Genomic DNA, 23,244 nt, shown 5'->3' on the forward strand with positions numbered 1-23,244 from the left:
AGGAAGGGGGGGGTGTACTGAGAGGGAATTAGAAGGGGGCATTCTTACGGCCACGAGATGAGCCCCGACCTCTTCCTTTCCCGGATCGCCGCTGGCCTCTGGTGCCTCTTCGAGTGCCTCTTCCTCGAAAGGAGGTACTCCGACCTTCAAGGGGCTGTGGCAGGTTCTTGCCCTTGGAGTCGGCCCAGCCTTCCATGATGTGGTCGAGCTCCCTTCCGAACAGCCGTCCGGGCTCAAAGGGGAGACCACAGAGGCTATTTTTGGAGTAAGGTCAGCCTTCCAGGGCTTCAGCCATAGGGGTCGGCGAGCCACAGTAGCCAGTGCCATGGATCTAGCCGCCAGACGGGTCTGAAAATGGGTAGCCTCTGTCAGGTGATCCACCAACAGCGTGATGTCGGACACTGCCGCGAGGAGATCATCACGATCCACGCCGGAATCGATGTCCTTGGCCAGGGATGACAGTTCTGCGCGTAAGCCAGTTGCTACCTCATTCGCGACCATGTCCAAAGAGGCCTGGGCAGAGGCGGACGAATATACACGCCTCAAAGATCCTTCGACTCGGCGATCCATGGGGTCCCTGAGGCCCGAGCCGTCCTCTGATGGAAGGATGGAGCGCCTTGATAACTTGGCCACGGCGACGTCCACCTTTGGCGGGGGACCCCACGCCTTTAGTTGACTCTCAGAGATGGGAAAAAGTGCCGCAAAGGATCTCTCCGGGTGCCTCCATTCGCCCTCCATCAGGCGGAGCATCTCCGAAGAGGGCCTGAAGGTACGAGACCTACGGCTAGAGCCTTCCCCGCCTTCCCGGTCTCTGATTCTTAGGGTCTTGAATACTCTGGACATTTTGTCCAGGGGAAAAATCTCCTTCTCCTCCTCCGTACTAGAAGACGACTCCACATCCCTGAGGCGCAGCTTTTCCAGAGGCGGCAGGGACAATTCGCAATCCAGCCGTGGCCTCTTGGCCAGGGAGACGGCTTCCATTCTTTTCATGGAGTCCTGGACGTACCCCTTCACCCAGGACACCATCTCTCGCATGGGAGTTGTTTCAACAGAGGGGGCCCTGCACCCCTGACAGAAGCGATATTGGGAGTCATCAGGCAGCGGCACTCTACAAGAAGCGCACGCCAGATGCTTCCTTTTGGAAGTAGCCTTCCTTCTAGGCAGAACAGCAGAGGAAGAAGACGACCATGTCCACCATGTCCACCAAACCTTAGTCAATGAAGACAGTTCTCCAGCACAGAAATTGACCAGGGAGCTTCACCAACTGATGTGCTTGCAACCGGAGCGACAAGCACTAACTGAAGCTCTAAGGGGACTTAAATCGGCCAGGGGGCGGGGTTTTGCCCGGAGCCCCGCCCAAGGGGCAGGGGCTACAACGGAACCAGAATCTCATGAAAAAAAGGGCGAGGGGGATCTGACCCAGGTATGGTCCCCAGGACCGGGGGACCCCCCTCCCGAACTACCGTGCAATGCTCGTGTCTAGGGGTTGTTCTCTTCCCGTCTGCCGCGAGACCCGCGCACTGCGCATGTGCGGTGGACCCTGTTTAGACGGGGGACCGGAGGAACCTGAGAAAGGTTCCTAGGTCTAGCGTTCCTAGGGGAAAGCCCCGACCCGGCGCCAGACGGACAGGAGCGTGCACGAGCCGGCAGGGTTCCCGCCGGGAGAAGGGGACCTCTTCTGAAAAAAGAGGATGTCCAAAAAAAAGATCTTCTGCTGTCAGGTACCGGTGGGGGAGAGTAGTGGACCCCTATAGGAGGTCAGAACACCTGCTCCCCCCCTGACCACCTGTCCTGTCCCACAGGACAGAAAAAAACACAAGGGAGGAGCAGGTCTTCCGGCCTCTTATAGGGGTCAAAAGCTGTTAGGTAATTAAAAATTCCACCTGTCCTAACAGCTCATAGGGGCAGCAGCCAGTTGTGCTGCTGTTGGGCGTAGGGGGAAAGATGGTTGTCTGGCAATACAGAAAACGTACTAGTCTCCTGGGAGTGTGATTCCATGTCCTAAGGAACAGCCTCCACTGCTGCTGATGTAAGGCCTAAGGATCTCATCACTGCATGGATGGAGACATTTTGATGCTGCAATTGAGGTTGAAGTCAGGTATAAACCCCAGAAATCTCTTGTAGATGGATGAGGCTATGACTTGTCCCAATTTATGACCCAGCCTAGATGCTGTAGAAAGGTAAGGGTCTTCTGCATGTATAGAAGAAGAATCTGGCGGCTTTTATGAACCAGTTGTCCAGATAAGGTAGATAGAAGTCGAGAGTTGTCATAAAATCTCCAGGTTCTAGCATGGACATACCGGATTTTCATTCTCCATCCAGAATCTCTTATTCCTGATAAACTGATTTGGGAAGTGCAAGTCTATAATCACCCTCTAATCCCCAGATGGTTTTGGGAGGAGAAAAACGGAAAAATAGAAACCTACACCCTGCTCCTCAGGCTGAACTTCTACTTGCACACTCTTCTGGAGACCCTCTAAACCTTTCCCACCCCTGCTGGGGTTATCCACTTTATATAGTCTAGAAAGGGGGTGGTGCACACTGTTTAATTGTTTTATGTGGCCTGGTCATGAAAAATTCTACCGGTCCTACTAGTGTACAGGAGAAATACGCCATCATCATGATAGTGTAGGAGGTAAGGGAATGCTTGTGGTTCTTACAATGTTGCAGAATCCTTCAGACACATTCACATGGTCTGTGGTAAAGAACAGCTTGTTCTAAAGGTCGCTCTGTCATGGAGCACGCAGTTAGCCACTCGACATCTTGTACTGGCAGATATAACGATTGCGAATCTTACAACGTTGGTCGTTCCAATTGAATCGTGAACTTGCACTCATCTCCACACAATTCGCAAAGCTAAGAGAAGCAGAAATATCTCAGAGAGAGCACTCCATGACTGACACAATAGGATACTTATATTCCTCAAAACAATACAACAGTACAAGTCACATTCAAACAGCAAAGCTTCATCTGTGAAACTCAGTCCGTGGGTTGGACAGCTTTACCTTTTGCCAGGAGAGTAAATCCATCCAACACAAGGGCCAAGTTTCACAGCTAAAATCCAGTCCTATAAATGCGACCTTAGGGTGCATTCACATACGGATACGGTGACTGATTCTGAACGTTAAAACACGTTCAGAATCAGCGCGTATAAAGCAGATCCCATTCATTTCAATGGGAGCCGGCATACGAGTGAATAGGAAGCGCTTGCGTGTACGGCACGAACTGAGCCGAGCGCCGGGCCCCTTCACACGGCCGTACACGCGAGCGCTTCCCATTCACTTCAATGGGAGCGCTCGTAGAGTAAAAAGCAGCCCATTAATTTCAATGGGGAGCGCTCGTATGCCAACTCCCATTGAAATGAATGGGATCTGCTTTATACGCGCTGATTCTGAACGTGTTTTAACGTTCAGAATCAGTCACCGTCCCCGTAGTGTGAATGCACCCTCAGATACCAATAAAGTTAGAACAAAGCAAACCAAATATAAATCAAATTCCCACTACAGATGACACTTCACACTATAGGCCTCATTCCAATAAAGATATAAGACATTCCATAGGCCTCATTCTGATACAGATTTAGGACATTCCATAGGCTTCATTCAGATGCAGATTTTCCACCAGTATTTGAGTAACACACATAAAAAGCCTATCTGTACTCTTCCCCACAGATTACTCTTGACAAAATTGGTTAAAATACAGAAGGGACCTGAAGGAAACAAGTGTTGTGTGGTTTACACACATACCATTGATTTTTCTTGGGAGAAATATGGTGTGATATGCTATATTGTAGGGCACATGTGTCCATATGAAAAAACTACAGAGAAAAACTAAATTTTCATTGGATTCATGTGTTTTATAGATGATAGTAAATATAACAGTCTGAGTCAGACCTAAATTTGTTTGGGTTTTCTTTGTTTTATTTTTAAACTGTAGTTTTTATTATAGGGGTTCTATCATTAGAATCCCTTTTTCTACAAATACTACGACGGAATAGTCGTTAGAAAGGCTATTCTTCTACCTTTCTCTTTCTGATTCACGCCACCGTGCCTGAGAATTTTTTTAAATTTCTTATGCAAATGAGTCTTCTGCGCTCATAAAACAAAGGGGGCATCCCCTGTGCTCACCGAAGACTCTCCAGCAACACCTCTCTGCCGCATCATCGGTGGCTTCATCAGCCGGCAGAGCACATCCGTTTGGCCATTTTCCTGTGGCCGCTTACATGAGCATCCGTTCGACCAAAGGAAAACAGCTGGGCTGTGAGGAACACCCACCTGACAGTACTCATCCATAGTACAGTACCCCCCCCCCCCCCCCCAAGTACAAGGCTATGGACGAGTACAGCCGGGGGTGGAAGGGGGAAACGTTTCTCACAGCCCAGCAAGACTGTCAATAATGCCCTTCTGACAGTGGGCAGAGATCAGTGCCGAAACTAACAGCACCGATGTCTTCAGCCCCGTAGCACATAATGGGAAAGCTGGCGAGCGCTTAATTCAGCACACTGTTGGCTTTCTAGCAGTATATAAAACCGCATGTGCAGGAGGACGTGAAATAACTAAGAGAAATAGAGATAAATTCTGCATTTTTCCCCTTCTACAAGCTCCAAGTCATATAATGGCCATATACAGTATTATTACTCACTTGTACTTACATACATACCTGACTGCTTATCCTGGAAAGTCACCTGAAAAAACAAACACAAAGGTTGCTTTCACACAACCAAGTTTCATCCATACCTACCTTGCACTGTCTGGCTGCCCCAGGGCAAAGCTTTGGAATAAAACAGGGTCCCCAGAGTCCCAGCGGAAGAAAGAGAAGCGACTCTTATAGGTCAGACCTAGAATATGAGGAGGGAGAGAATGGACTCTGCTCCAGAATAGATGGATGAATAACAGGTTCTGAGACCCTCCAACTGTTGAGGCTACAAATCTCAATATATCCTGACAGGTATATAGAGAGTTGTAGTTTCATAACAGCTGGTAGGTTACAAGTTGCCTGGGTTTGATCTCACCAATCCAGAAGTTCCGGGACTGAAAGTCTCTATCCATCACCTCATTGGTGTCTTCTAGTCGTCCAAGGAAAAAGGCCAAAATATCCTGGGTTTTCTGGGTTCTTACCTCAGCCAGACTTCCCCCAGCCTCCTGCAACACAAAAGGCACCCAGTTACATCTGTTGACCCCACTGAATTTGCCCTATTAAAGGAGTGTTCACACATAGGAATTTGACCCTGAATTTGAAACAATTTGCATTTTATTTCATTGAGGTTTATAGCTTTAAGGGGCCGTTCACATGGCAGAAAATGAAGAGGAATTCCTCTTCATTTTCCTGCCGCTGGCTACCCATAACAGAATGCAATGGGACAAATTTACTAGTCTTGTCTAATAGTTAGTGTAAACTTATATTAGGCTGAAGATGTGCCACATTTGTCCTGCCATTGTCTGAATTGTAAACCATAGGCTACATTACGCCTCCAGCTGTGGGCAGCAAGACGTAAGTATTAGGACAGTACTTACCTCTCTGCTCCCTGGCCCCTCCAGCTCCAGTGCACATAACAAAACAGCAGAGGAACAATCATATATATCAGGACTAAAAGTCAGGGCACTGTTTGGGGACTCTATATGGAGGTTGTTATATTGTATGGGGGAACGTACGACAGGAGCCTTTATACTGTGTGTGGGGGGGGGGGGGGTGGTATTATGTTTTGAGGTAAATTCAGCCCTGATTTTGCCTTCCACTGTTTTCAATGTGAGGCAGAAATTGAAGCAAGACACTGAAAAAAATAAGCATCCTGCTTGATCTTGCCATGGATTCTAATGAATGGGCTGAGATGAATAGACATAATCATTGAGGAAAGCTTCAGCTTCCAACTGCGGGGATCCAGAGGACCAGAAAACAAAAAGGAATCTGAGAAATCTTCATTCTGTTAGGATTCGCAGAAAAAGCAACCCATTGAGGTCAATAGGAGCTTGTTTTTTTTTTTTCAGTGCTGAAATTCCACACCAAATTCCTCACCATTTTCCTCCGTGTGAATGGACCCTTAGACTGTATCTACCAGGGCAGTGTGAGATTTCGGTAGCATGTTACATTGCTCTCTGTTATCTGACAGTTTTCAGCATTTTGGGAATTGCTTTTAGGGCAACTCCATAATAATCTACCTTTCTAATATTGATTGTCTACAATATTACATCTGTGCGGGTCCAACAGCCAGGACACTGCAGACCAGCTGCTATGGGAATGTGGTGAATGGTAATGTAACATGTTGGGTGCCATACTGGTCATGTGCCATATGTAGTAGTGGGTTTAGGTAATTAAACCGTGCACATCGTCTGGCAGATGAGCAGCTCGGCTCCTAGCACGTTAACATTACTGGTAGCTACAAGGACTCTGAACAGCTTAGATACAGGGTCCCTTGCTGTCAGACCCCCACAAATTTAATATAGAAAAAGGATAGGTCATCTATAGTAGAAATTTGAAAAACCTATAAAATATCGGAAGCCATCATTTATAATGAGGGGACAAAGAACACCCTGGAAGGCTCTAAAAGGGAGCATGGGGACATGGCTTGAAAATTCTCACAACATATTGTGGACTCCACCTCTAATTCCTACCCAAAAAATTTGCACATCATGCTTTGCGCCCCACCGCCACCCCTCCTCTCATAGTCCTCAGCGGTAACCTCTTCGCAAATGTCACTTGACTGCTATGACATGCCATTTGTAAATAGGTCACTGCCGGGACTTGTGATTGGCTTACCAAGGAAGCTATACAAATGAACGGATCTACAGCCACTATAGACTGAGGCCCAGGGAAAGGGAATGAACTATCTAAGGTGGTTAGTGCCAATAATTGTACCAGACAAATCTTCTTGGCTTTATAATACGAGCGAACTTCTGAGGAGACTGTGAAGCAGACGCCATCACTCAGGAGGTCACAGGACAGCACAGAGGATTTCAGCTTCTCTAGAACAAGAGAACATATGACATTACAGAAATTGATTCCACTGATTCCCAAACACATGGAAACCGCTGAAGCTCAAAGGGGGAGCAAAGCATTTATTGTGGATTTGTCACTATGTCTAACATCTCTACACAAAGATTCTGCATGCAAAGTATACCATTGTGATCTGTGCCCTAAGCCCTCCTTCTATGATCTGTGGAGCATAATGTACAAGCCTAAGAAAATAGAGATGTTAGACTTAGTGACAGATGCTCTTTAAGTAGACAGCGATGATATTATGAGAAAAGTCATCATGATAACAGTATACGTTACCTGTGCACTCCGCCCCTTTGTATCCAGGGTCACATATGCAGGAACATTCAGCTGCTTTGTATTGCCCGTGTAGACACGGAGACCTGCACCGCACTACAAGAGATAGAGCGTGATCACTACATATATAAATAGAGGCAAGCTGGAAACCATCACCTCCTATGGGATCTACGTAAATCTTTTTACAGCTAAATTTACAACATTTCAAGCCACACTCCTATTGGCTTAACAATTCCGCTTTTCATCTAAGCCATATTGCCTTTTTGAGCTAAAAGCCCAAAAAAGATTCAACATTCTGTGGCAGAAATCTAACAAGTTTCAGTGCATTTTACACTAGATTGTAGGCAGTGCCGCACCTCTAATGAGGCAAGGTGAGGCGACAGCCTCAGGCGGCGCTCCGGAGGGCGTGGCAGCCGCGGCAATTTTTATTTTTATTTTTTTTTACTTTTTTTTGCCCACACTAATGTCATTACGCTGCCTACGCTGAGACGCAGACGTCTTACTGCCGGGTGAAGAGGAGGCAGTAACAGCAAGATCGGTAAGTAAAATAACTTTTTTTTTTGTGTTATAATAGGCCGCTACCTGCTGGAGTATCCCCAGCAGGTAGCAGCCTATTTACCAACCTCCCTGGGGACTGCTCACTGCTGCCCCCCCCCCCCCACTTCCCCTTGTACTATAGGCTGCGGAGGGAGGTAGTGAGGCCGCAATCCCACTACCGCTATTATTATACTCGGGGGTCTTTTCAGATAATAAATCTGCGCCAATGTATCAACGTGCATGAGCCTGGAGTCCAGCACAGGAGAGAGATTTGTGCTGGTGCAGGATTGTCCAGGCAGGATACATTGTAACAAACCTTACTTGTGACCAGGATGATGCCAGCAAAGGTTTTCTATTTCTTAAGGTATTTCTAAGGATAATAGGAATCAAAAATTTAAGGAAAGTAATGACCTACTCAAGCTTAGAAGAACAAATATGCCATGTGTGTCCATACCCCAAGATATACAGGCAGGGCCGCCATCAGGAATTTTGGGGCCCCATTCAGCCTAAGTGTCTGGGCCCCCCCCCCATTTTAAAACTGCCTTATATTGCGTCATACCAATTATGTATTAAATTTACCTTTAATTAGCAGCATTACAAGGCTTAATCAGATTCTATTTGCAGGTAAAATCTGCTATGTGTGACAGTGCCTATAGAGAGCCAACACCATTTATAAGAGCCCTCTTAATAAATCCTCATTGCGTTTTTGGCCTCCCTTGCTGGGATACATTGGTAACCAGTCAGAATCAGCTGTCAACTTATCCCTGCACGAAGAACTGGCCATTAAAAAAAAAAAAAGGGGGGGGGGGAGGCCTGCAGTTCTCCGTGCAGGGATAAGTGGGTAGCTGATTGTGACTGGTTACCAAAGTATCCCGGCAAGGGAGGCCAAAAACGCAATGTGAACACTCCTTTAAAGTGAAAGTCCCACCCCCAAACAGGCTTCTATGCTAGTAGTATGCAGCCTTCATCATTATTAATACAAAGCACACATACCTTTGGAGGTATTGTGTGCTTTGTAGTTCTCCAGCTAAAAACTTATATATTATTGCCCCAGTTCCCTCTCTGCAGTGCCGCACACCCGATGCCCCAACAATCCCCCCCCCCCCCGTCCACCTTCTAACATCTTTCCATTGCCCCCTGTACCCATACCTCACAACTTTTGAAGAACCAAAAGAGGGACAAAATGTGTGGCGCGCTTTGCGCGCCGTGGCAAATTTAGCCCCCCCTCCACTGTTATGTTGATTCCGCCCATTCTCATTAATTTTTCATGTGCCCGCACAGTATAATCCTCCTACAGTCACCCGTACATTATATGTCCCCCCTCTATCTCTCCCCAGCTTCATATACACCCTTCATCTGCCCCCAGTTTCATGTCTCCCCCTCCATCTCTGCCCCCAGATTCATGTCCGCCCATCCATTTCTGCCCCCAGTTTCATGTCCCCCCCTCCATCTCTGCCCCCAGTTTCATGTCCCCTCCATCTCTGTCCCCAGTTTCATGCCCCCCATCTCTACCCCCAAATTCATGCCCTCCATCTTTGCCCCCAGATTCATGTCCCCTCCATCTCTGCCCCCAGATTCATGTCCCCTCCATCTCTGCCCCCAGATTCATGTCCCCTCCATCTCTGCCCCCATATTCATGTCCCCTCCATCTCTGCCCCATATTCATGTCCCTTCCATCTCTGCCCCCAGATTCATGTCCCCTCCATCTCTGCCCCCAGATTCATGTCCCCTCCATCTCTTCCCCCAGATTCATGTCCCCTCCATCTCTGCCCCCAGATTCATGTCCCCTCCATCTCTGCCCCCAGATTCATGTCCCCTCCATCTCTGCCCCCATATTCATGTCCAATCCATCTCTGCCCCCATATTCATGTCCCCTCCATCTCTGCCCCCATATTCATGTCCCCTCCATCTCTGCCCCATATTCATGTCCCTTCCATCTCTGCCCCCAGTGTCATGCCGTCCTCTCCATCTCTGCCCCCATATTCATGTCCCTTCCATCTCTGCCCCCAGTGTCATGCCGTCCTCTCCATCTCTGCCCCCAGATTCATGTCCCTTCCATCTCTGCCCCCAGTGTCATGCCGTCCTCTCCATCTCTGCCCCCAGCGTCATGCCGTCCTCTCCATCTCTGCCCCCAGCGTCATGCCGTCCTCTCCATCTCTGCCCCCAGCGTCATGCCGTCCTCTCCATCTCTGCCCCCAGCGTCATGCCGTCCTCTCCATCTCTGCCCCCAGCGTCATGCCGTCCTCTCCATCTCTGCCCCCAGCGTCATGCCGTCCTCTCCATCTCTGCCCCCAGCGTCATGCCGTCCTCTCCATCTCTGCCCCCAGCGTCATGCCGTCCTCTCCATCTCTGCCCCCAGTGTCATGCCATCCTCTCCATCTCTGCCCCCAGTGTCATGCCGTCCTCTCCTTCATCTGCCCCCAGTTTCACGTTCCACCTCAGCGTACCCTACATTACACGCCCCTCTCTCACTGGCGCACAGTTGTAGACGCGATGTGACGTCATCACATCGCGTCTACAAGCCAGTAGCAGCGGTAGCGGCGAAGCGAGGAGCTGACACAGGTCAGCTCCTCGCTTCAGCCGCATATGTGTCAGCGAGAGGCGCGCAGCGGCGAAGCGAGGAGCTGACCTGTGTCAGCTCCTTGCTTCAGCTGCGAGGTCTTTAACTCAGATCTGCGTCCTCTGGATGCATATCTGAGTTGAAATAGGACATACAATGACTGCTACGGGCGCCAGGGGGCCGGCGCACGGTGGCGGGCCAAAACCGGGCCCCCCCCATTTTTCAATTTGGCCGGGCCCCTGACGCCAGTAGCAGTAGTACTGGCCTATCGGCGGCCCTGTATACAGGTGATATTCAGGTAATTCAAAAATGATAGAATCCAATAGATGTCTAAGATCAAATGGGCTGGCTACTATACTATATACAATCTTCTCTCCTGCCTAGAACTTTATTTTGCGCATGTGTTATGGTACTTGTTCTGACCTTACACCTTTGTATCAAACAGAGTAGCACAGTAGAGGATCTTTTTAAACTAGAACTAGAGACCTATTTGGTTCCTATAAACTACTTGTTTTCACATTTCCGCCTACCCCCCTCAACTCGTGTTAGGTGACAGTGTCTGGTTGCTGATCCTAGTGCTGAGGTACTCACAGATCATGATATTAGGGGTCCACGTCCCACATTAAAATGAACCAAAGTCTCAAGCAATGTTCTTCTAAGTAAAATGCTGTACTCAGGACCCCTGATCTTGTGATCCTGAGACCCTAGGACCCACAGCAACTAGACACTGATCACCTACACTGTGAATAGGTGATAAACTGTTATTGTGGCCAATGTTCTGGGTCGTCCTGTCCTGATCTCTTCCGAGATTTGCTTATTTGGCGTGCTGGAGGAAGAGATGTGGCAGCATCACTCCGGATTTTGCTTCGGGAGTGTCTATTCTATGCCAGGAAGGCCATTGCCCTCCGGTGGATGGCCCCACAGTCTCCATCGGTACCTCAATGGAGGAAACTGGTCAATTCGATCCTCTAATTTAATCAGATTATATATAAAGGTAGGGACTGCCCCCAGAAATTTACTAAGGTTTGGGGAGCGTGGTGTGCTTCCCGTTACCCAATACTCTGCCCCCTCACTGCGTTTGGCCTTGGGTGCCTTTACGTCTTAGGAAGGGCCGTCTGTTGGATGGATCCGTGACCTCTGGTGTTGGTATATCTTATGACTGCTGACACTGGGATGCCTTGCTCATTGTTGCACCTTTCAGTGTAAGAAGTGGGTTTGGACTGGGACGAGATGGCGCTGTTCTTCGTTTGTTTGATTTTTCTGTACTTTATTTTTATGCTCTCCTGTATATGTACTCTCCTGATTGCATTATATGTCCTGTTATATTACCTTCAATAAAACAAGTTTAAAAAAAACAAAACTGTTATTGTGGCACAACCTGTTTGAGGTTTTCTTGCCACAAAGGTCACATATATCCTTTATGTCACTCACCTTGGCAGAGGCGGCCAGTGTACCCCCTGGCACATTCACATTGGCAGATGCTTGTGTTTAATTTTCCATGAATCCCACAGTTTATTCGGCATGGATTCCTGGGCACCTCTAGAATATGAGAATTAGTCAAGAAGACATAGTATAGCCACCCATTAATAGGTACAGGATCCAGGAGTCACAATGTATATGTTCTGGAATCCCAGATTCCCCTTTAGGTACTCTCAGTACTTACCACAGAGGCCTCCACGGTGTTCCCAGGATGTAAAACAGCCAGACCAGCTGGCTGTGCAGAGGCTGCACCAGGGGCCAGGATGATAGGGACGGATTATGTGTCCCCCAATGTGCCAGTTACCTCTTCAGGAGAAAAACAATGGAGTTATAAGCACTAGACAAAGAAGCAGGGGCAGCACGGTGGCTCAGTGGTTAGCACTGCAGCCTTGCAGCACTGGAGTCCTAGGTTCAAATCCTGCCAAGGGCAACATCTGCAAGGAGTTTGTATGTTCTCCGTGTGTTTCCTCTGGTTTCCTCCCACACACCAAAGACATAATGATAGGGAATGTAGAATGTGAGCCCTATTTGGGACAGTGACTGTAAAGCGCTGTGGAATATGATGCCGCTATATAAGTAAGCATAATAAATAAATAAAATAACAAAGAGTTAAAGCAAAGAGGTTCCCATAACCATGTAGTCATCTCTCCAGCATGTTATATAGCAGGATGAGCTGAGCAGATGAAAAGATTCAGTTTGATTTGTCATTTATTCATTTAAATGTTAGGAGTCCAGTAGGCGGTCCTACTTAGTGAATCACATGCCTAGAGGTATCTCTGTATGCACATTGATACAGAGAGACCACCCACTGGACCCCCAAGCACAAAGTACGGTATATAAAACTATGTATCAGTCTGACTCTCCTACTCCATAACATGCTGCTGAGTTTTGTTTTAAATGCAACTATCAGCACTTTGTTGAACATGTGACCTTACCCCGGAGAATATGCACATACGAACACATCTACTTCGCCCACCTCTGAGGAACACCGACTCATCCCACAGCCCAACTCCCATGAAGATGCCCAGACCAACTAAAGGGAAGAGAAATATGGACAGTGGCATCATTCCTTCACATAAATGGTATTGCAGTCAACACCAGCCATACCCAACTGCCGTTCCTTTCAGGCACCTACAGGGTAGTAGGTGATCCCCCGCTGAGCCCCTAGATGCACAACCCCTGCAAAAGTGGTGGATGGCACAGTACACTGATTGTACTAAATACACAGGGGTAGGAGTAAAATTTTTAACAACTGGTTTCATGGAAACTGGGAGGGTGGCATGCTGTGAAAATTTTCAAGCAACACCCCTTTACCATGAAACCATGTTGCCTTTTGCCCCCTCCCCCATAATGTTCTCTGTCCTCCTAATGGAATTTATGCTGTCATATATTAAACGGATTTTAGATCTGTATGGGTCTAACAGCCATGACCCCTGCAGATCAGATGGACGGTGACAACGTGGCTCTCAGCAATAACATGTTGGGAGCCATGCTGCTCACCCACCATACAATGTTCACCAATGCAATAACTAAGCCCACTGTTACACCTTGTACAGCGAGTTAGCAGCACGGCTCCCAGAATTGTTAATATAAACAGTAGCCGCACGGTCCAGGAAAAGCTGATCTGCAATGCTTCAGGCTATTGGACCGATGCAGATGTAATTTTGTAAAAAGCCTATCCCAAAAAAATGTGTCAGTGCAGTTTTAAGAATTTGCAAATGGAAGGCATTTATCTGTGTAGGGGTCCCCTGGGATGAACTCTACTGGTGGGCTCTAGGCACCATAGTTCGCCACTGATCACTTACCTGGGTGTAATGGCGGCAAGTTTGATTCTGGGTGCACTCAGAAGTGTGGAAATTATAATTGTATCCTTGGTGGAACCAGAGAGAGATGACATCAGTGGGGGTCATGGTTCCAGCTGGGAAACTTTGTACATTCCAGCCAAGCTGAGTGTTGTCTGGTTCATCCTTCTGGCAGCGGGAAGAGACTTCAAGGGCCCTAGCCCCCAGAGCCTCGCTCCACTCCTGGAAAGAATGGGTTTTAGAAGATACAGATATGTCTGTAAATTACAAAAATTATTATGTCCTCGAGGAGATGAAGGAGATTATATATACCCTATATACTCGAATATAAGCCGACTCGAATATAAGCCGAGGCCCCTAATTTTACCATAAAAAAACTGGGAAAACTTATTGACTCGAGTATAAGCCGAGGGGGGGGGGGGGGGGGGGAATGCAGCAGCTACTGGAAAATTTTAAAAATTAAAATGGTCGGAGTTTTGGGATGCAGTAGTTTCGGGGTGCTGGGGAAGGGGAGGGGGTGTTTTGGTTGTCTGTCTGCCCCTTCCCTGAGCTTGAGACAGTTCCCTCCCCCCTCCACCTGGAATTCAGCCTGGCTGAATATAGGGTATCTGAAGGGCTCCTATTAACCCCTTCTCTACGGAATAGGAGCACTGAAGATACCCTATATTCAGTAGACCGGGCACTTTTAGACACAGAAATACCTAATGTGTATGTGGGGTCCTAGTGTTCAAATCCCGCCAAGGTAAAAAAAAAAAAAAAAAAACATCTGCAAGGAGTTTGTATGTTCTCCCCGTGTTTGCATGGATTTCCATCCCATATTACAAAAAGACATACTGATAGGGAAAAAAAATGTACATTGTGAGCTCTATGTGGGGCTCACAATCTACATATTTATTAAAAAAAAAAAAAGTGTTAGGTGCCCTCTCTCACAGACATTGCCACCCAGCTTTCCGGGTGTGTATTGCTAAATAATTAGCTTTATTATTTAGGGATGAGGGAAAACTGAGTGAAATCCCCGACGGTAGCTGAAATGGCAGCTACATTGTTTGTCATCCAGTTTTTCCATAAACAAATTAGCATATGTCTGAATATTAGCCCATATGGATAAGATATACAGATTTGCAGGCTCTGGAGACCTTTCTGGGAGAGCAGCATTTAGTGGATCACAGGTCATGGGGGAAGAGGGCACAGCCTGAAGACCTGTAGGTTCTCAGGATTTGGGGATCTATGTTGCCCAGCACAGATGTCATTTTATGGCCCCTCAGAGAAAAGAAGGGAAATATGTTCTCAGTAGCAGCACAGAGAATAGGCCAGAAGTCTGAGTCACTGGCAGCTGCTGCTCCCCCCACTCCTACACTCACCATCCTCCTCATGTTGGCGGCTGGGGGGCGCACATTCCCGCGCAGCTTGTTGTGTAAAGAAATTAGTGTGAATCTCTCCTTGTCCCCAAATCCTGTGAAAATCAACAAGATGGACACAAGTCAGAGGAGGCTCCAAGACAACCAGCGGACAAAAAGACTGCCGTTCTGGATGCTACTTGAATAGAAGACAGTATTTGCAGCTTTGGATGTGACTTGGGGTACAAGACATGATGGATAATGAAGCATAATAATGAAGCATAATAATGAATACAGTGCTGGATGTGCTTAGAGTATAAGGCTTGACGTAAGAGCAGCATTGACACACATCAGCACGCAGCAGAGCCTATCTTATGGGATTAGCTGAGCAGTAGTGTTCGTGCAGAATCTCGGCAGGTGGACTGCAGTTCTGGATATAACTGGAGTATAAGACATAGCAGAACAGCAAAATAAAAACTGCAGCTTTAGATGTGACTGGAGTACAAGCAAACTAGTGACAGCAGTTGTGGATGTAGCCAAATAACAGAGCTGAGTGGTGCAGTACAGTTAGAGGGATAATAAGTGGGTGGATAATAGCAGGGTCGGACTGGCCTGCCGGAGCACCGGGGGATCCCCCGGTGGGCCCCAGGCCCCGACTATATTTTTGATCGTTTTGTTTAAGAAATCGTATAGGCAGGGGCCCGATCTGCATGATCAAGGGCCGATCGGGATGGTTAGGGGACCGATCGGGGCCCTGACATTGCAATTCGGGCCCCTGCCCAGGAGGACGTTTAGCCTGGTGTCCTGTCGGTCGCCTACCTACGCAGAGCTGCCGGATACATGGGGGCGGGAGAACGTCTGTAGTTGGGCCCGCCCCCATGTATCCTGGAAACGAATTGGCCAATCCAGCCGCAGCTCTTTTTCTGATGCGTCAGAGCAGAGCGCGGCGGCTGGATTGAAGAAACGGAGGCCAGACCTGCAGACAGTGACAAGGTAAGTGGGAATTTTACAATTAAAAAAACCCTGCTTTTATTGTCCCCTATTTTGCCCCCCAAATCTTTCAAATACTACAACTCCCAGCAGCTCCAGATGCCCTGGAGCTGCTGGGAGTTGTAGTCCACCCACTCCATAAGTAATGTCTCACTGTATTGTAATGCTGGAGCCCTAGAAAAGGTCACCAGCATAACAATAGAGTGGGACATTACTTATGGAGTGGGTGGACTACAACTCCCAGCAGCTCCAGGGCATCTGGAGCTGCTGGGAGTTGTAGTATTTGAAAGATTTGGGGGGCAAAATAGGGGACAATAAAAGCAGGGTTTTTTTAATTGTAAAATTCCCACTTACCTTGTCACTGTCTGCAGGTCTGGCCTCCGTTTCTTCAATCCAGCCGCCGCGCTCTGCTCTGACGCATCAGAAAAAGAGCTGCGGCTGGATTGGCCAATTCGTTTCCAGGATACATGGGGGCGGGCATCTGGAGCTGCTGGGAGTTGTAGTGCACCCACCCTATAGATAATGTTCCACTCTATTGTTATGCTTGTGCCCTTTTCTAGGGCTCCAGCATAACAATTTCCAAGTTGCAGAAACCACTCAGGACTTATGCCTGTCACTTTGAAAATGGCTGACACCTGGCGGACTTCATTATGTTAATGAGGTCTGCCACTGTCTGGGTGTAACCGCCATTTTGACAGCCCACCTCTCCGTCATTCTGGTCCCATGGTGGACCTGTATGACGGAGAGCTTGCCGCTGTTGTGAACCTAGCATTAGGCTATGGCTACACTATAACTTCTGTCATGCAACCAAAGATGTGTCGCCCTGTGATTCTTTCCCTTATGTTAGTGAATGGAGTCACATTGCAACCTGACGGACCCAATGCGACTTCATTTACTAATGTGAAAGAGTCCCAAAGTGACACTGGTTGCATGACAGAAGTAGTAGTGTAGCCATAGCCTTATGCTACGTTCACAACAGCGGCAATCTCTCCGTCATACAGGTTTTTTTTTTTATCTTTCAGGTTATGATGGATTGCTTGGATTACATCGGATTCGTTGGACTCCATCGATGATCATCGTTTTTGTTTTTTTATAATAAAATAGTCAACGAGGGTTGTCTGAGGGCGTTTTTATTTCAGTAAAAAAAATTTCTCTCATGTCTCTTGATTTTTTTTTTTTTTTTAAATACTTTCTTACCCCCTTAGTAATGGCGACTGTCTGATAGACAGCATCCATTACTAAGGTGTGGCTTAGTGTTAGCTGGTGAATAGTCTAGCACTAACCCTCCAATTATTACCCCGGTACCCAACACCATCAGGGGTGCCGGGAAGAGCTGGGTATCGTCCAATACCCAGCTGTCTAAAGAGACTGCTGGGGATTGGGGTGGTCGCAGGCTGGTATTATAAGGCTGGGAAGGGCCAAAAACCATGGCTCTTGCCACCCTTGTAATGTCAGGCTGCTGCTGCTTGTTATATCTGGCTGGTTATGAAAAATTGGGGGGACCCTATGTCATTTTTTTTTCTTATTATGAAGCAACATAGAATCCCCCCAATATTTCTGAGCCAGACAGATATAACAAGCAGTATCCTGACATTACAAGGGTGGAAATGGCATGGTTTTCGGCCCTTTCCAGCCTTATAATACCAGCCTGTTGTTTTCGGCCTTTTCCAGCCTAAGGGTCAGTGCACACTGAGTTTTTTGGTGCTCATTTTGAGTTCTATTGGGAGGCTTTTTTTTTGGAGGCTGATTTTGAGGCGGATTTAGCGTCAAAATAAGCACTGACCCTAATAATTCCAGCCTGCGACTGCCCCAATCCTCATCAGTCTCTATTAAACAGCCGGGTATTGGATGATAACCAATTCTTCTCAGCGTTATGTAGCGGGGTAATAATTGGAGGGTTAGTGCTAAAATATTCACCACTAATGCTAAGCCACACCTTAGTAATGGATGCCGTCTACCAGTCACCATTATTAAGGCGTAAGAAAGTATTTATAAAAACTCAAGACGTGAAAGAAATTTGTTTTTATTGAAATAGACAAATCGTTGACCATTTTATTAAAGAATTTAAAAAAAATAAAACAAAAATGATGATCATCGATGGAATCCAACATAATCCAATGGATCATCGTAACCTGAAAGAGAAAAAAACACAGCATAAGGGGCCATTCACATGGAGTAACGCCTCACGTGTATCAGAGGCGTACACGCCGGCGTTACGGCAGGGCTGCTGAGCACTTCCCATTCACTTCAATGGGAGCACTCATAACGCCGCCGTAACGGCGGTGCTACGAGCGCTCCCATTGAAGTGAATGGGAAGTGCTCGGCACGTACGCCTCTGATACACATGAGGCGTTACTCCATGTGAATGACCCCTTATAAAGAAAAATTATACTCATGTTACGTGCTCACCCGTTCGAACTCCTGCACCATTCTCTTGCTGCATTGTACAGTGCAGGAGGTCTGTCTGCTTATGAGTACCTGCTCCTGGTCTCTTGTCATTGTGTTGTTATTGTTAGGGTGCATTCACACAGAGGAAAATACTGTTGAATTTGGTGTGGAATCTGCATTAGATTCAGCGCTAAAAAAAAGCCTCCCATTGACTTCAATGGGTTGCTTTGCAGAAAAAGGAACCCATTGAAGTCAATGGGAGGCTTTTTTTTCAGCGCTGAATCTGTCACAGATTCCACACCAAATTCAGCCATTTTCCACCGTGTGAATGCACCCTAAGGGGTGTTTGCATTGTGTTTGAAAGCTTATCTGCCAATCAAGCCTGAGACGGGTTCTGGGCTTCCTTAAATGTTTGCTGGATATTGTCTCTGACTTTGCTTTGTCCTTGCTCTTGTTTTGTATTTACTGATCTCTGCTTCTTGGCTTATTGACTACTCTTTTGGATTGTGATTTGGTACTGTTTTGCCTCTCTGGTTTGACCTCGGTTTGCTGAGGTTTGCTCGGTTTGCTTCCCTACTGCCTAGGGGAGTTGAGGCAAGTAGAAATTGGCTTCTATTCTGGTGCAGAATTCTGTCACATCTGAATGAGCTATGAAGGGACGCATAAGCTATAGATGAGTCCCTGTGTGATTGTTACTCCTGTCAATATTCACCATGCATACCCATATATAAAATAAAATATTTTTTTCTATTCAAAGACAGTAAACCAAGGCGCAGCTAAAAGTGATCAATTTAGTACAAATGACAATACAGTTCTGTTTTGCACACTGTATTGTGTGTGAAAATGCACTTTAAACGTGCATAATGGCAAAAACTGGACGGGCAATATTTAATATGGCAGTAGGGTGGGCCCCTGGAAATAATCCCACTGGTGGGCCCTAGGCACCCCAGTCCGACCCTGATTGGCCCCTTTAAATTCAGCCATCATAGATCCACCACCTTCTTCAGATGTACCCACCATGAACCACCGGAACCTCTGGATCCACCCAGCCCGTACCCATATAGCAACAATGAATTCAGCGGAACCTGGATCCAGCAGCACTAGATTCAAGGCCCCATGTAAGAGAAATACAGAGGGAAAAAAACATTTTCCTCTGTGACTTTTCTGTAACAATTAAATCTATAGAGAAAAAACACAATTCTGCAGCAAATTACTGCATTTATCAAACACACACATTTTTGGAAACATAGCATTTGCTGATATTGTAAAACACTTTTTGGGGCACTAGCTGTTACATCAATATAGGGCCTATTAATTGTGCCATCAATAGAAATGACAATAAGTATTCCGAATATACATTTGTTTCATCATCTCTGTGTCGGTTCACGCCATTATACTGAGAATCTAGTCAGCAGAATACAGTACAATATCGGATGTATCGTCAGTGAAAGAAGCAGGAATATCATTTAGGTTCATGTAATATATTAGTATCAGGACACCTAACTTTTTCCGTTCTAAATTCTGCTGCACTTTCTCTCTGAAAATCAGGGAATCTGTTCAGCCTAAATAATATCTCACCTCCTTTCACTGATATAGCAGAAGCTGTACTGTATTCTGCTGAGCCTGCATGACTTATTGACCATCACAAGAATGACATTTATTGTGGCATTTCTTTGGTATTACAATACTTAAAAGGAGTTTTCTGGGACTTATTAATTGATGATCTATCCTTAGGTCATTGATTAGAAATCAGCAGGGGACCAATACCTGGGGCTCTCTGCAGATCAGCTGTTTGAAGAGACTGCATTATTGTGTAGGTGCTGCAACCTCTATAGTACTTACCAAGCACAGTGCTGTACTTGATATTGAAGTTGTGTACATGCACTTAAAGGGAGTGCGCTGCAATCAGGTCATGGGACTGTTGAATATGATGTGTCACATGGTCCGAGAAGCAGAAGAGGTGATGCTGCCTCTTCGTTTAGGTGATCCACAGGTGTCCCATATGGAACTTCAGTTGATGCCCTATCCTAAGAATAGGTCATTAATTAAAAAGTCTCAGAAAAAAACCCTTTAAACAAACCACCTCTAAAATTCATATTCAGTTTACGTATTTGTATTAAATGGCACTAATGCCTATAAATTTTCCATGGGTATAAGCTAACCCATACACTAACTGCTGTCACTCCTGTTTATGGCAACCAACATATTTCTCAAAATCAGGTACAAAATCATCACCCAGTGATAGGACTCCAAAATGAAGAGCTAACAGAGCAGGGAAAGTCACTAACCTGTCCTCTTTGGGCTCACATGTTCAGGAAGCTGGCCAGATATGGGACCCAGGATGTAAAGGATGACCAGGAGGAGCCTCCAGGTGTCTGGGCTGCACACAGACATATCCTCCCGTGTGCTGTGGTTGCTGCCCTCGCTGCCTTCTCTATATGCGATCTCTGCCTCCTCCTATCAGAGTCCAGCCCAGTCTCAGGAGGGACATTTATTGCATCAATCACAGAAGCCCATAATGGTGGACTCCAAGAGAAAATCTCCAGCTGCAATGAAACTTAAAATACATTCAAAACAGTCATATGACTGCTGGCTCTCCTACAGTAAACTAGCGAAAGCTCTTCTATGTGTGACTGGTAATTTGGTATATTGATAATCCAGCATTCTTGAATGACAGGAATGTACTAAATGTCTGATGCCAAGAATCACACACGGGATGCAGTCCGATATTTGACTTCCCCATGGGGGGGACACATTTTACCACCTGCAAGGTGAAAATTGCTTGCCACGACCGATCAGGCTGAAATGAGTAACTTGGAGCAATCCGGTTCCAGCTCAAGACTTGGACAGATCTCTCCCATAAGAGGAAATAACTACGCAATACTTAGACCTCCAGCATGATAGTCAGCTGTGCAGAGCACCAACACGGCGAATGCAAGAGAATAAATCAGACAAATGTCAAGTGTTTCTTCTTTATTATTCCAAACTTTGCTGCATATTCCCACCGGGGGCAGCACCATAATGACAATGGCTCTAGAAAGTGCACAGAGAGTAATACTGATAAACCCCACAACCGAGGATCAACAATGAGGGGAGACTGAAGGGTTAAAGCAAATAAAAGTCACCAAGAGTTCACATTTATAACAAACACTGATAAAGTCTTTATGCTGCAGCCAGTATATATGCAAAGCACCTGTACAAGACATGGTCATATGACCCAGAGCAACCAATCACAAGTTACTCTTTCATCTTAGAGGGACAGTTAAGTTGTGATTGGCTGTTCTTGGTAACATGCCACGCCCCCTGGTGCTGATACAGAAAACCCCGGGGACAGTATTCAATATGTTTATTTCCTAACTGAACAGCTAGAAGTAATAGTGTCCTGTGAGAGCAACCCCCCTGACAGCACAGCAGAACCAAGAGAACATGCTGCACATGGTACAAATAGCAAAAAGTCCTGATGTGGATCTCTGCGTAGGCGGCCATCTTAGGGGAGCCCATGGTGTAGTGGTCAGACAGCACTAATTGTGCAACTACAGAATCCTGATGGAGTCTGTGTCACATGTACAGGAGCTGGTTAAAATATCAGTAACCCCACAGCATTTAGTCCATTGACCGTTCAGAAGATGCCTCCATATGGAGCCAAGTAAAGAAGGTGGGAGAGGAACCTATCACATTTATGGGGGCAAAATACTGGAAAGCAATAAAGTAAGTGCATGATAGTCATTGTCTCAACTGGATCACCCAGCTTTATGTAAATTAACTTTAATCATGGAATAAAAAAATTCTGCAACCTCCTAATATATTTTGCACTACAACTCCTCACCATCCTGATCATATATGCTTGCCACCAGAGACATGAAACCCTAGCTTAACCATGCCATGCTCTTACAACTGAGATTGTTGTTACAATGCATACAGCATGGAAAATCCTCTTAACTAAGCAGAGTTCATTCTTTGACACCAAGCCGAGACCTTGAAGAAGGTGAGGAGTTGTAATGAAGTCACTTATCCGGCTGCAGAACGTTTCTTTCTAAACTGTAATTTGGCTGGTATTGTTTGCTGCTACAAATTTAACACTGCACATGAAAATACTAGAGAAATTCAGGATTTAGTGCTGCCCCAAGTCAAGATCACCCTTACCTCCCTGTCGTCAGAGCAGGTAAAAGGGTCAGCTTATGACATGGGGCCAAAAAATGTCTCCAACATGATTGGCTGATGCAACAAGGAGAATTGTAAAAGGCCAGCTTTATACGTTTCAGGAGATTGTCATTACAGAACAACCCCACCACCCCTGGGATGCCATGTGCCTTGGTATATTCAGAATATACCCAAGTCACATTGTAGTGCCACCCTGAGGTGAAGGTTGATGAAGGGTCTTCTCACATAATCAATATAAAGTTGAGACTTCCAAAAAGTGCTGTGGTGCGGAGCACTGATAATGCCCTTCCAGTCATCCCAATATTCATGCCAGTAACACATTAAACCCTGGAGCCAGAATTCAGCATTTACAATGAGAGTCAAACTCTAGAGCCGTAATGAAGCCCATGAGATTCCGTATCAAAATCATTTGCTCCAGGAACATGGTTGTTTATTCCAACTTTGGAGGAGCGAGACCTCGGTGTTCTATTGTAATGGTCAGTGGGAAGAGTTTACAGAGACTGGCCACTGTACACCTTGATTTTTCCCTCCCGGGCGAGTGTGTCAATAAGCTGAGCCTCAAAGTCTGCGTCATGCACTCCAGTTTTACGGAATTCGCCAGCATAGCGGTTATTTTCCCAGTAGTGATGCCAGTTTCCCCGACTATCTGCACCAAAACCAAAAACATTCACCTGGGGGAAAATAAATAAATAAATACAAGTTATTGATCATAATCAAACAAGAT

The 23,244-nt window shown here is 46.5% G+C and overlaps 2 protein-coding genes across 3 annotated transcripts in view; both read right to left on the reverse strand.

Annotated features, from left to right (window-relative positions):
• Positions 1 to 962: 962 nt before the first annotated feature.
• LOC142213739 (C-type lectin domain family 18 member A-like) lies at positions 963 to 20,992 on the reverse strand. Its single transcript, XM_075282199.1, has 11 exons — positions 20,648 to 20,992; positions 15,006 to 15,097; positions 13,648 to 13,866; positions 12,778 to 12,875; positions 12,027 to 12,148; positions 11,795 to 11,902; positions 7,270 to 7,362; positions 6,853 to 6,959; positions 5,012 to 5,141; positions 4,741 to 4,837; positions 963 to 2,856 (listed from the first exon to the last, which is right to left on the reverse strand). The coding sequence occupies exons 1-11, from the start codon at positions 20,751 to 20,753 to the stop codon at positions 2,748 to 2,750; spliced, it is 1,281 nt and encodes a 426-aa protein (XP_075138300.1). The 5' UTR covers positions 20,754 to 20,992; the 3' UTR covers positions 963 to 2,747.
• Positions 20,993 to 21,317: 325 nt separating this feature from the next.
• ST3GAL2 (ST3 beta-galactoside alpha-2,3-sialyltransferase 2) overlaps positions 21,318 to 23,244 on the reverse strand; it is a 43,259-nt gene continuing 41,332 nt past the window's right edge. For both annotated transcript variants that reach the window (XM_075282209.1, XM_075282211.1), the window contains exon 7: positions 21,318 to 23,191. In XM_075282209.1, coding sequence (XP_075138310.1) covers positions 23,012 to 23,191 — 180 coding nt within the window. In that variant the 3' untranslated portion in view covers positions 21,318 to 23,011. The remainder of the gene's footprint in view (positions 23,192 to 23,244) is intronic.

The sequence above is a fragment of the Leptodactylus fuscus genome, chromosome 7, assembly GCF_031893055.1.
Source record: "Leptodactylus fuscus isolate aLepFus1 chromosome 7, aLepFus1.hap2, whole genome shotgun sequence".
Taxonomy (NCBI): domain Eukaryota; kingdom Metazoa; phylum Chordata; class Amphibia; order Anura; family Leptodactylidae; genus Leptodactylus; species Leptodactylus fuscus.